The sequence below is a fragment of the Schistocerca gregaria genome, chromosome 1, assembly GCF_023897955.1.
Source record: "Schistocerca gregaria isolate iqSchGreg1 chromosome 1, iqSchGreg1.2, whole genome shotgun sequence".
NCBI lineage: Eukaryota > Metazoa > Arthropoda > Insecta > Orthoptera > Acrididae > Schistocerca > Schistocerca gregaria.
In genome coordinates, this window is record NC_064920.1 from 989,490,304 (window position 1) to 989,503,334 (window position 13,031).

Consider the following 13,031-nt stretch of genomic DNA (forward strand, 5'->3'; position numbering starts at 1 on the left):
CGGCATAATGACATCTACCAGCAGAACAATGCAACGTGTCACACAGCTCCCACTGTACGTGCAAGTTTCGAAGAGCACCGGGGTGAGTTTACCATACTCACCTGGGAGCCAAACTCGCAGGACTGAATCACAATCGAGTACAGAGGGACCACCACGATCGGTTTCTTCGCGACATGGGTCCTCAGCCACGTCACTGGAGTCGTGATGGCACCACATTCCTTCGGTATCTTCCAGTTACTTTCTCTCTTCCTACACATCTCACACCTGCGCAAGGTGGTTATTCAGGCTTTTGAGAAGTAGTCACAGTAATGTAACTGTACAGTGTAAATATAGAGGTAAATACTCCCTTCCGTCCACAAGTAAGACGGGAGAAACTTATGAGTGAGCCGGACAGGGATATAAAGTAGGTAACCGACTGACGAAACCAAGGCAACAAACGTGTACCGTAAACAAAATTAGAAAAAGCTTATGACAACGTTGACTGGAATACTCTCTTTCAAATTCTAAAAGTGGCAGGGGTAAAATACAGGGAACGAAAGGCTATTTACAATTTGTACAGAAACCAGATGGCAGTTATAAGAGTCGAGGGGCATGAAAGGGAAGCAGTGATTGGGAAGGGAGTCAGACAGGGTTGTAGCCTATCCCCGATATTATTCAATCTGTATATTGAGCAAGCAGTAAAGGAAACAAAAGAAACATTTGGTGTATGAATGGAGAAGAAATAAAAACTTTGAGGTTCGCCGATGACATTGTAATTCTGTCAGATACAGCAAAGGACGTGGAAGAGCAGCTGAACGGAATGGACAGTGTCTTCAAAGGAGGATGTACGATGAACATCAACAAAAGCAAAACGAGGATAATGGAATGTAGTCAAATTATGTCGGATGATGCTGAGGGAATTAGATTAGGTAATGAGACACTTAAAGCAGTATATGAGTTTTGCTATTTGGGGAGCAAAATAACTGATGATGGTCGAAGTAGAGAGGATATAAAATGTGGACTGGCAACGGCAAGGAAAGCGTTTCTGAAGAAGAGAAACATCGAGTACAGATTTAAGTGTCAGGGAGTCGTTTCTGAAAGTATTTGTATGGAGGTGAAAGATGGACGATAAATAGTTAAGACAAGAGGAGAATAAAAGCTTTCGAAATGTGGTGCTACAGAATAATGCTGAAGATTAGATGGGTAGATCACATAACTAATGAGGAGGTATTGAATAGGATTGGGGAGAAGAGAAGTTTGTGGCACAACTTGACTAGAAAAAGGGATCGGTTGGTAGAACATGTTCTGAGGCATCAAGGGATCACCAATTTAGTATTGTAGGGCAGCGTGGAGGGTAAAAATCGTAGAGGGAGACTAAGAGATGAACACACTAAGCATATTCAGAAGGATGTAGGTTGCAGTAGGTACTAGGAGATAAAGAAGCTTGCAAGGGATTGAGTAGCATGGAGAGCTGCATCAAACCAGTCTCAGGACTGAAGAACACAACAGCAACATTATGAATAATGGTCCAATGTCGAAACCACAGCTCTGCCATACATGGTGTAAACTTCTGATGCTATATTTTTCAGAATACAATTTGGGAAAACTAAGACAAACGATGTTAAGAAAATCATCTTCTCCTACATGATTCTGGAAGTCACTCCCACAGTGATAAACGCTACAGCTCCTTACGGAACAGAATAACTAAAAGCACTGTCGGCAGCTTTAGTACAAATTTCAGAAAGGGTGGACGCGAGTAAGATAAATAGTTCAAGTCCTAGGAGCATACACCAATTTTCATAAAAATAATTGTCCTCCTTTTGAAAAATGTATTTATGACGATGGACGATAAATTTGCAACTGAAATATCATGCAGTAATCGGGCACAATTACATACCGTTGCATGGTTTTCGGTCCGCGCAACTGTAGCCTGGCAGACGAGAGCACTTCAACGGATAGAACGGCTGAGACCGACTGTTCAGCTATCCGCACACTTGCTTCTCAAAGTCAGACTGTTTACGATTCGGACGTTATCTGTATTTGTCAGGTTTCTGATAGCGTTCCATCAAGAGTCGCACCGCTATTTATTGCTGTGATACCCGTGTGTACTGTAGTCTCGTAATCACACACTTTGATCAATTCTACCTAACGCAACCTGTGACCCAACACCAAAATATTCGTTTTTCCTCTGTCGGTATTCTTGTATTCTTCGGTGCTTTCAGACGACACAACATGCAACAAAGTTCATTTCACGTGACAATTTTATGAGCTGTGCACAACCCTCTCCTGTAGCCAAGGTAACTAATACCGCTTCGATTTTCAGCGCTCGATCTGGTCGTAACCTGTTCAAGTCGACGTTATGAACGACATTTTCTTGTTCATTATATGACAAGGCAACGAAAATGAAGGTATCGGCGTTAAGTCCATGATCACCAGATCTTTGTCTGGGTTAAATCCCAAACATTTCGGTAGTGTTTAATGGTGTCAGGTATGTCATACTGTTGATGGTGGCCCGCAAATCAGGACAACACATTTAGCTCAGTGGCGTCCCTTATGCAGTTTGAGAAAAGCAGGCTACGTGTTAGCATCAGGGTTCACCTTCTCTCACTCCTTCAATCTGTGAGGAAAGATGCCAGTCTGCACGAATAAGGAAAACCTTTTCATTTAGGTGGACGAAGTTATCCGTTATGACCAGTAGGTAACAAACAGACTATATCTGGCAGAATGAGTTAACGTATCAAATAATACCGCAGTTACTTTTTCCGTGCTGAAGTGATTACAACAGTTTATTTTCTTTCGTATCCAGGATTAGACATTCCTTTTGTGCATTGAGATACCAAGACATACTAAAAGATATTGCTGGATTTGATACATGGAGGAAACTTCCTTTTAGCACGAAGTTCCGAATATTGAGTAGAATTGTATAAGCAGTGTCATTTTGATTAGAGTGTCATGTAACTGGTGTTATGAAACTGCACACAATATTAGTAAGAGGTGTGTTTCATGCCTTGTTAATATTTTCTCTCTGAGCATAGAATTTGCTCATCTCAAATCTTAGTTTACGACCAGCTAATGAAATTTCACCGAAGAATTCAACCATACTATTTTCTGTGGTAGTTATCACAGGAAGCAATTGATCGAGGAAAATCAAAACTAGAATTTTAATTTGTCCGCCGGATTTACTTCTCTCGTCGAAACAGTTCTAATGTAGGTCTCTGTAAACTTGTAAACAAGAATAAGGATCTGTATGTACGACTGGGGCATATTTCAATTTTTCGTTATATATCACCTGACTTTTTTTTGTATTGCGACAGGCATCGCTAGGGGCTATTGTTCGCGTGTAGAGGCTCCCTATAATAGTGTACTGATTATGTTGCACAATCGAATGGGTTTCCTTCGCCTAGAGAGAACAGTCACTGGAATGAACAGATTGCCACCGACGCCTCGCACAAACGGAACGAGCATACACGAACAAAATTAAATAAGAAAATCTTTTAGTGTCTTAAAGAGGCATCAGAAAGCCTTATTGCCAGACACGTAGCCTTCCTGGAAGTGATGTTTGACTGGACGACGTAAAGAGGTATTTTATGAGCATGAACGAGCCCGACACTTTATAATTGGGATGTAGGACCACAGCTGAATGCAACTTCCTCAGAATAATACGGTAACGAATAAATCTAATAATAACTACTTTACTACTGTTGTTGCATCGACGTCATCGACCGTAACTATTCTTATAGAATGATTCAGTAAAATCTTATTACGGGTAACTGAAGCCAGGGAAGCGTTGGGCAACTAATCCCAGTTCTTTAGTTGAAAATGACGGCTACACACACAGCCAGTCCGTTCAGTTTTGTGCTTTGGCGCGTTTAGCACTGAACCAGAGTGCAGCTTAATGCTCTATACAGGTCATCATAATTCCAGTTGTGTTCTTTGCGAGAAAGCACATAGAGGTGGTATGGATAATTTCGAATGAAACAGTCACAGAGTCCTGTTACATATCAACAGACACGAAGAGCGCTTGAAAAATAGGTGTTTCTTTGGTAGCCGTCTCATCCAGGATTCACAGTGCCTGAACACTGCGCAACAACTTCGTACATGACATATCCTTTTGAATTTAGATGTCTTTGAGCGACAATTCCTTACGTAACAACTGCATACTAAAATCATCAAATATTTAGCCCCACGTAAACAACAATGAACAACAATGGTATTAGCACTCTGAATATCACGAACTGTATCCTGCTGATATACTTCTTGTAAGGGAACAGATAACACAGCTTCTCGTCATTTGATGACTGTAAGAATACCGAATAACTTGTCTGTGTAACATCAGACACCACGCGTACTTATTGTGCAACAAGTATAGCACTCCTTACTACAGTTTTGATCAAAATTTTGTCTTTGCCATAGTGATCGAGGGCAAAAGGATTAAAATTTGCTAACAGGCGTGAATGTACAACTGAGAAAAAAAGGAAGAGCTGAAGCCCCTGTATTTTGTGATAAAAAAATGGAGATTGGAAGGCGTATCACATATAGTAAAAACTTAACATACAAGTAGAACTGTGACACTAATACCTGTTACGAAGGAAATACTAATATAGAAGACTCATGTTACGAGCTAAACGACTATACACAGTGTTGTAAAACTTTTGTGAGTCGGCATGGTTGGTCCGTTTTTCTGCTGCTTACGTAAGAACTGCGATAGCTTGCTGATAACCCGATTCGTTGGGTGACCCTTGCTTATCTGAGAGACTTACTTCTGTGGGCTATACTATTTGAAGCTGGACTGTGCCACAGAATCGTTGTTGGTTAGTAGTGACTCAGAAAATTAAAAAATCAGAGGTGTAACTTACATGGTTCTTCTCAAACTCTAACATCCATGTTGTAGTTCTAACATCCATGTTCTACATGCCTTTATTTTTTAACCTAAAGCGATTCGGAACTGTAATGTAATCAAAATTAATTTTGTATGTAGCTTTTCCGACTTTTCAATCGTCGTTTTAAAGGTTGTCGATTCAACTAAATACATAAGGATTACAATTACGAACAGCTTAAAGTAGAACCCTGTAACAGAAAATGTTGAGAGGGAAGGTGGTCCAAAGACTGCATTTTAATTGTAGAACACTTAGAAGACACAATACCTCTACTAAAGAGACTGCCTGCACTACGTTTGTCCGTCCTCTGCCGGGAGTACTGTTGTGATGTGGGGGTCCTTACCTGACAGTATTGATGGAGGGAGTCGACGAAGTTCAAACGTGAACAGCTGGTTTTTTGCTATCGCGAAGTAGGGGAAAGAGTTGGGGTGGCAGCCATTAAAACAAAAGCCTTTTTCATTGCGGTGAGATCTTTCCACAGAATTTCAGTCACCGCCTTTGTCTTCCAATTGCGAAAATATTTTGTTGACTTTTACATCACAGAGAGAAATAAAATAAGAGAAATGAAACTCTCACGGAAACACTCAGGTGTTAACGTCTTCCCACTTGCTACTTGAGAGTGGAATGGTCGAGACATAGACCTCAACCAAACAGTCAAGTGTGTATTACAGAGTAATCATGTAGAAGTAGAAGGAAAGGCAAATAATAGCCAAGAGGGAAGTACCTGACCACAGGCTGCCTGTACGATTTCCATGTCTGCAACTTTATATTATTGCTGCCTACCTTAAGTCTGCAATAATGACAAATATCATTATTTTAATTCTTAGGCTCAAGAGATTTGAGCTCAGCACTGTGTAGTAGTGAGGCGTGGACTGTGGGAAAACTGGGAAAGAAGAGTATGGAAGTGGTTGAGATATGATGCTGTAGAAAGATGTTGAAAATTAGGTGGATTGGTAAGAATGAGGTGTTTCTCCGCAGAACGTGTAGAAAACACTGAAAAAAAGAAGGACAGGATAATAGGACATGTGTTACGTCATCAGGGAGTAGCTTTCATCGTACTAGAGACAGTCGTAGAGGGTGAAATGTAGCAGAAGACGAATCTGCAATACGCCTAACAAATACTTGAGGACGTGAGGTATAATTGTTACTCTGATAAGTGAGATGATGTGGTTGGCGGACCGCATCAAAGCAGTCAGAAGACTAATAAAAGAATCAGGTACCGATTAATCACAGGTAGACGTATATATTAGCATAGGAAGCAAGTTTCAACGAAATATTTAAATTTAATTTCACAAAAGTATGTTGAAACAAAAAGAAAATGAAAGTAGGAAGCAATGAGAATCTGTGGTGCTAACAGTTAAACGTCGATTTGCTCCTATAAAATATTAGACTTTATCTGAAAACTTGAGTGAGACTTTGAACGGTGCTGTCGATAAAAGAAATTCATGTGAACGACCGCGAAACAATTCTAACTGCTTAACGTGTTATTGGAGTTTTTCAGTGGTCTATCGAAGAGATAGCGGATGCTATCTTGGTTATCGGTGCAAGAAGTGTCATGTCCAGGAATCAAAACTTTATCTTCTCCTTGCCCTTTGCCTGACACTGTACTTTTGACACTGTACCTAGTAGGAAAACGTGTTTTTAAAAATCGTTGTGTTACGAGGAAGTTATTTGAGAAAAGGGCATAGAAATACTTTCATTTCACTCCTTTCTCATAATAATACTGAGTGGTAAAGCAAAAATAACGCGTAATGAATACATCTAAACAGTCATTGGCTGACTTAATGTTTTTGTATTTCGGACAGTTCAAGGGGAAAAGAAAGAAATAGGGGAGCACAAATGGTCTAGAAAGCTTTCGGTATGCTCAGTGTTTCAGGCTGACTTTCATATAGCATAAGGAACAAGAGGATCCTATAAGAAGAATTTGGCTCCAGTCGAAAGCGCTAAGGCGTAAGTTTCCGTTTAACCCACGTGAATTAAATACAGCTGTTGATACAATTCGCTGGTAACGCGTCTACCGGATACCGCACGCACACCGTACGGTGACTGCTGGGGATCGAGACACAATACGATCTGCTGTGTACCCGCGGTCGCTTCAGCTGGCGAACCAAACCATCCGCCTATCTAACTGAGGATAGTGCCTTGTGATCCAGTACAATTCCTACAGAATGAAGAACCACAGGAAGTTGTTTGTCACGTTAGCTTCACATTTTTATGCTTGCTTAAGCTTCCAAGAATTTCGAGTGGCATAAGTGCAACGTAACTTCATAAAATGTATTGCACAATTAAGTAGCAAGGAAAGGATGGTTGGCACTATAAAAGGTATTTCCTAACAACTACACGTTGATATTCAAACAACACTGTTCATACTCCAGGTGGTTTTTTTTTTAAATACGTTAACTTACTTCAGGTCTGACATACTTAATGGCTATCACTGCTACCGCCCTAATGTAACACACACACACACACACACACACACACACACACACACACAGCGCACTAAATGCGAGGAAGTTCTGAATTCCGTGGACAATAGCCTCCTATTCTTCTCGAAGGTAGCCCTATACTATACCAAGAAAACAGCGGAGAACTTGATTTTATGTTTTGATGAACGTCTCCACTGGACAAAAAATGTTGTCATGCTAAAGTCTTCCACTTGCCACTATACCGTTATCAAAGTTTCGAAAGATATTTCCTCAAAATGTGAAACGTGAACTTACGCAATCACTCTATCTACCCAACCACATCTGTGGCGATGTAATCCAACGTGGCGGTGTAGTGAGAACGCCAGACTGTTAAAACTAACCACGAATGCTTTGGTGCGTTACATCTGCGACATCCGTCTATTTGACCGTGTCAGTGGTTTACGTACCCAGTTAGCTTGGTTGCGGCCACCGAAATACACAATCCTCCTATCTAACTGAGGATAGTGCCTTGTGATCCAGCACAATTCCTACAGAATGAAGAACCACAGGAAGTTGCTTATAACGTTAGCTTCGCATTTCTATGCTTGCTTAAGCTTCCAAGAATGTGCTATGTTTACTTCGTCGGTTTCTCATTGTCTCATGCATCCCACAACCTCGCATCAGTCGTTAAGCGCCTGTCAGCACCATAATCGAAATACAACTAGTACTCTAGCCGTGGTTATCAAAAAAATTGACAGACTATTTCTCTGTCGTTGTGGTTCACCTTTGAATTAAGAAGCACCTGAAACGCTTCATTCCGTCACCCCCATAACGTGGTTATCAAAAAAATTGACAGACTCATTCTCTGTCGTTGTGGTCGGCCTTTGAACTAAGAAACACCTGAAACGCTTCATTCCGTCACCCCCATAACGTTTTTCAAAAAATTAACATAGTGTTTTCCCTCTGCCAAACAGTAAAAGAAATGGTTCCATTTAGGTTTCTTTGTATTTCCATTTTCTAATACGTGATGCAACTTTCTTTTCCCCTGTGCTTTATCACATTCTCCTTTCTCTCCCTCTTCATCCCTTTCGTCATTTCAGTTGCTACTGGTCCTCATAGTTTAAATCTGCCTTCCTGTAACCTGGTCACTAGTGTTGTACTTCCCATGAACGCTTTTAATAGTGTCTATGTTTTTCTCTTTCATCACTGTAGTAATTAATTTTTATAACGTTATATAGCACATTAATTTTTAATAATCTGGTAATGAATGCTATTTAGAATATGTAGAATGCCTGGTAAGATCGAGAGATTCTGCAACCGGCCCAATTCCGTGTTTACTGGGATTTGGCCGAAAAGAACAAAATTATACTTGTCTGTTTCACAGTCATGAATGAAAAATGAAAGATTTAAAAATGAAATTTACTTTCGTTTCAGAAACACACGATCTCTCTAATTTTTTCGTTTCTCCTCTGCGGTTTATAATTTCGACTTCCATACCTCATTCTTTCCTAGTCTGCTTGTACCTTTTCTTTGTTTGCTAGCTTCCTCTTGGTTGTGATTTCTGTTTATACGGTGCGGCAATGATTAAACGTCTAATCAACGATGAAGTCGTTGGAGACCCAACTGTAGACCAATGCGAAAGGCGTTGGGTTGGATGTGGGGAATTCCAATTTTTAGCGACTTGCGAGTAGCAATAGGATATTTAATCCTGGGCATTGAACGGTGATTAGAACCGTTCTCTTTGCTGATAACCTTTTTGTTTGACGAGTCGCTTTGATCAGGGGCACTTGAACACTTTTCAGGATGACGATGCTCTAATTACTTTAGTCTTTGTTGCTTACATTGTTACCCATGATAGCAATTTGGTTACGTTCTAGAAATAACTTAAGTTTTTCTGCCTTTTTTATCCGATTATCCTCACTGGTTAGATTTGATGTGTGTGTGCTGTCAATCGATATCGTCCCTAAAGCTTTTTAATATACCGCATTCGTTTTTTATACGAGTCCAGATCATCTCTAATTTTGGGACTTTTTCTCCAGTGTGAACTGAAACATTGGTTGAGATACTGGACTGAGGAGGAGTTGGGTTCAGCTCTCTATCCGGACATCGATTTTCAGGATTCGTCTCTGAAATGTCACGACCGATTCGATTCTAGAGCCCCTTCCATTTAAGAAAGTGGTCCAGTTGTTATGATCTCGACGTTGACGAGATGTTAAGTAAGCTTTCGTCAGAAGCTTGGCTTGACATAAGGTCCATCACTTATACACAGCGCCGTTATTTTACAGACTGCGTTCGTTAGGTGGAACGGTGGCCTAAATTACACATTGTACTATAGCTTCCCTATTGTGCTGTTATATTCTGATGGTGTAGCTCAGCAATATGAGAATTCTGGCATTCCTGAATTTTTGCCTTCTACTGCTACTCTAAGTGATGAGTTGGTCTCGTCAGCGGTATGACTGAATTGCACATTAATTTTTAATGTCAGTGAAAGTCCATTTTCTACAAATAATATCTTACAGTAGTAAATTTCAGGTCTGAGTGAATGTGCACCCAGTTGGTAATTATACATTTACTTTGCACGAAGAAAGATTTTTGAAGCGTTTTCGAGAATTAAAAGAAACGAAGAAGCCCCGAAAAAGATTTACAGAGGAATTATGGTGGGGAAACTAGGAATAACATATCAGATGTTTGCGCAGGGTAAACATCTCTTAATTAGCAAATGTGAGAAAAAATCGTTTACGGGCATTAAGTTTGGAAGCTATGTTCATCGAAACCTTTTTTTATGAGACTGTGCCTATCTCTGTTCTTATGGTGCCGTTGTGACCAGGTCGACTGGTTCATTTAATAAATGCTTATGTGTAACAGGGTCGTATAGATCAATAAATTTAATGAAGTAAAATGGATCACCTACATTGGTCCTTACGATGTTATTTATTATATGGCTACCAGTTTTGGTGCTTCAGTGCACCATCTTGTTGCCTTAACTGACGCCGAGGGTGTTAACTCCAACAGTATACGCGATTCGTCAGTGACCAACATCTATGAACTGGTTTTCGCAGACTAACTGTAACAACGATGTTGTCTCTCCAACCATCAACTACCAGCTGACTCACCACCAAAACTGGTAACCGTACAATGAATAATATCGTTAAGTACGGCTGTAGGTGTTCAGTTTCAATACGTCAGAGAACTGCCGAAGTTCCTCAAACCTCCAATCTGGAGGATGGACATACGAAAATAAATTTAACAGATATCCTTGCTTAAGGTTTAGCCTGACAAATACATGATTTGTGCTGAAATCTAAAAGTCTTGTGAACTGTGCAAGGAAAAATGTTAGCTATGTCATTCAGTGCGGCCACATACAAAAGAGAACTTGCATTTTTGTGAAGTATTTTTGCTGTTTTGTTTTCTGGCCACTTTAAAGCACAGAATTCAATGACGTGATCGTAGTAATAGACAGTAATTATGTGTTGGCGATCAAAAACTGTCCTTTTGAGGGCGTTGCTGTGGCATATATGCAACCCAGCGCGATTCTTTTGCGGTTATGTGTTAGCACCAACATGTAGGCAAGGAATTAGAGAGGTCTTGGAACGGGAACTTTCGGACCGCCCCCTTACATATGTTGCCAGTACAGAGCGACTGACTAGCACTTGCAACCTAGGCCCTCAATTGTTTGTTGGACGTATTCCAATCTCAGTTTCACTTTGCATCTTTTAACCTCTACAGTTGCCTCTAGTACCATGGAAATTATTTCCTGATGTCTTAACAGACGTCCTACCAACCTGTCCCTTTTTCTTGTCAGTGTTTTCCATACATTCCTTTCGTTACAGATTCTCCGGAGCACCTCGTCATTCCTTACCTTATCGGTTCCCTTAATTTTCAACATTCGTCTGTACCACCACATCTCAAATGCTTCGATTCTCTCCTTTTCCGGTTTACTCACTGTCCATGTTTCACAACCACACAATGATGTGCTCCAGACGTACATTCTCAGATATTTCTTCCTCAAATTAACGCCTACGTTTGTTGCTAGTAGACTTCTCTTGGTCAGGACTGCCCTTTTTGCCAGTGCTAGTCTGCTTTTGATGTCCTCCTTGCTCTATCCGTCATTGATTATTTTGCTGTTTACTTAGCAGAATTCCTTAACTTCATCTGCGTCTGATCAACAGTCCTGATGTCAAATTTCTCGCTGTTCTCATTTATGCTACTACTTTCGTCTTTCTTCTATTTACTCTCAATCCATATTCTGTGTCCATTACGCTGTTCATTCCATTAAACAGATCCTGTAATTCTTCTTCACTATCACTGAGAATAGCAATGACATCAGCGAATCTTATCACTGATATCAATTCACCTTGAAGTTTATTCCCGCACTTCAATCTTTCTTTTACTTCTGTCGTTGCTTCTTCGGTGCATAGATTGGACAGTAGAGCCTAAAGTCTACATCCTTGTCGCACACCCTTTTTAACCCGACCACTTCGTTCTTTGTCTTCTACTCTTATAGTTCCCTCTTGACTCTTGTACTTGTTGTACATTACCCGTCTCTCCCTAAAACTTATCCCTATTTTCCTCAGAATTTCGAATATCTTGCGCCATTTTACATTGCCGAACGCTTCTTCCACGTCGACGAATCCTAGATTTTTCTTTAGTGTTGCTTCCATTATCAACCGCAGCGTGATAATTGCCTCTCTTGTTCCTTTACCTTTTCTAAAGCCGAACTGACCGTCATCTAACATATCCTCAATTCTCTTTTCCATTTTCTGTATATTATTTATATCAGCAACTTGGATGCATGAGCTGTTAAGCTGATTGTGCGATAATTGTCGCATTGTCAGCTCTAGCAGTCTTTGGAATTGTGTGGATGATATTTTTCCGAAAGTCAGGTGACATGTCGCCAGACTCATACATTCTACACACCAACGTGAATATTTAGTTTTTGGCACTACCCGCAATGACTTCATAAAATCTGATAGGGTGTTAAATATCTCTTCTGTCTTATTTGGCTTTAAGTCTTCCAGAACTCTTTTAAATTCTGTTACTAATACTGGATACCCTATCTCTTCTACATCGACTCCTGTTTCTTGTTTATCACATCAGACAAGTCTACCTCATCATAGAGGCCTTCAATGTACTCTTTCCACCTACCCGCTCTTTCCTCTGAGTTTAACAATGGAACTCTAGTTGCTCTCTGAATGTTACCAACCGAAGGTTGTTTTGACTTTTCTGTATACTGAGTCAGTCCTTACGAACAAACTTTTGTTTGATCCCACTTCTTTGACCATTGATTCTTCCTGACTAGTCTCTAAAAATTTAGCCTACTCTGCATCACTACTAAATCATGATCTGAATCGATACCTGCTCCTGGGTACGCCAGTCAATCCAGTATCTGCTTTCAGACTCTCCACCTGACTGAAATCTTCCCTCATCTCCTGGCGTTTTCAAAGTATACTTTCTTCTCTTATGCTTCTTGAACAGAGTATTGGCTGTCACTAGCTGAAATTTATTGTAGAACTTAATCAGTCTTTCTCCTGTCTCATTCCTAGCACTAACCTCAAGCCCATATCTCCCTTAACCCTTTCTTCTGCCCCTTCGCCCCGCGAAGCCATCTTCGGCTTGCGACGTCAACGTGTATACCCGAACTATCGTTGTTGGTGTTGGTCTGCTGTTCATTCTGGTAAGAACAACCCTATCGCCGCACTCTTCACAGTGTCTCACTCTGTGTCCTACCCCACTATTCATAACGAATCCTTCTCCCGTTATACCATTTTCT

General features: G+C 40.5%; 1 protein-coding gene across 4 annotated transcripts in view; it reads right to left on the reverse strand.

Moving 5' to 3' along the window:
• LOC126278095 (epidermal retinol dehydrogenase 2-like) overlaps positions 1-13,031 on the reverse strand; it is a 348,505-nt gene that overhangs the window by 65,439 nt on the left and 270,035 nt on the right. Inside the window, exon 1 of one of the 4 annotated variants that reach the window (XM_049977974.1) lies at positions 1,877-2,038. The exons of the other annotated variants lie outside the window; for them this stretch is intronic. Within the exon in view, the coding sequence (XP_049833931.1) occupies positions 1,877-1,884 (8 nt within the window). The 5' untranslated portion in view covers positions 1,885-2,038. Of the gene's footprint in view, positions 1-1,876; positions 2,039-13,031 lie in introns of those variants that run through there. 4 annotated transcript variants of the gene reach the window in all.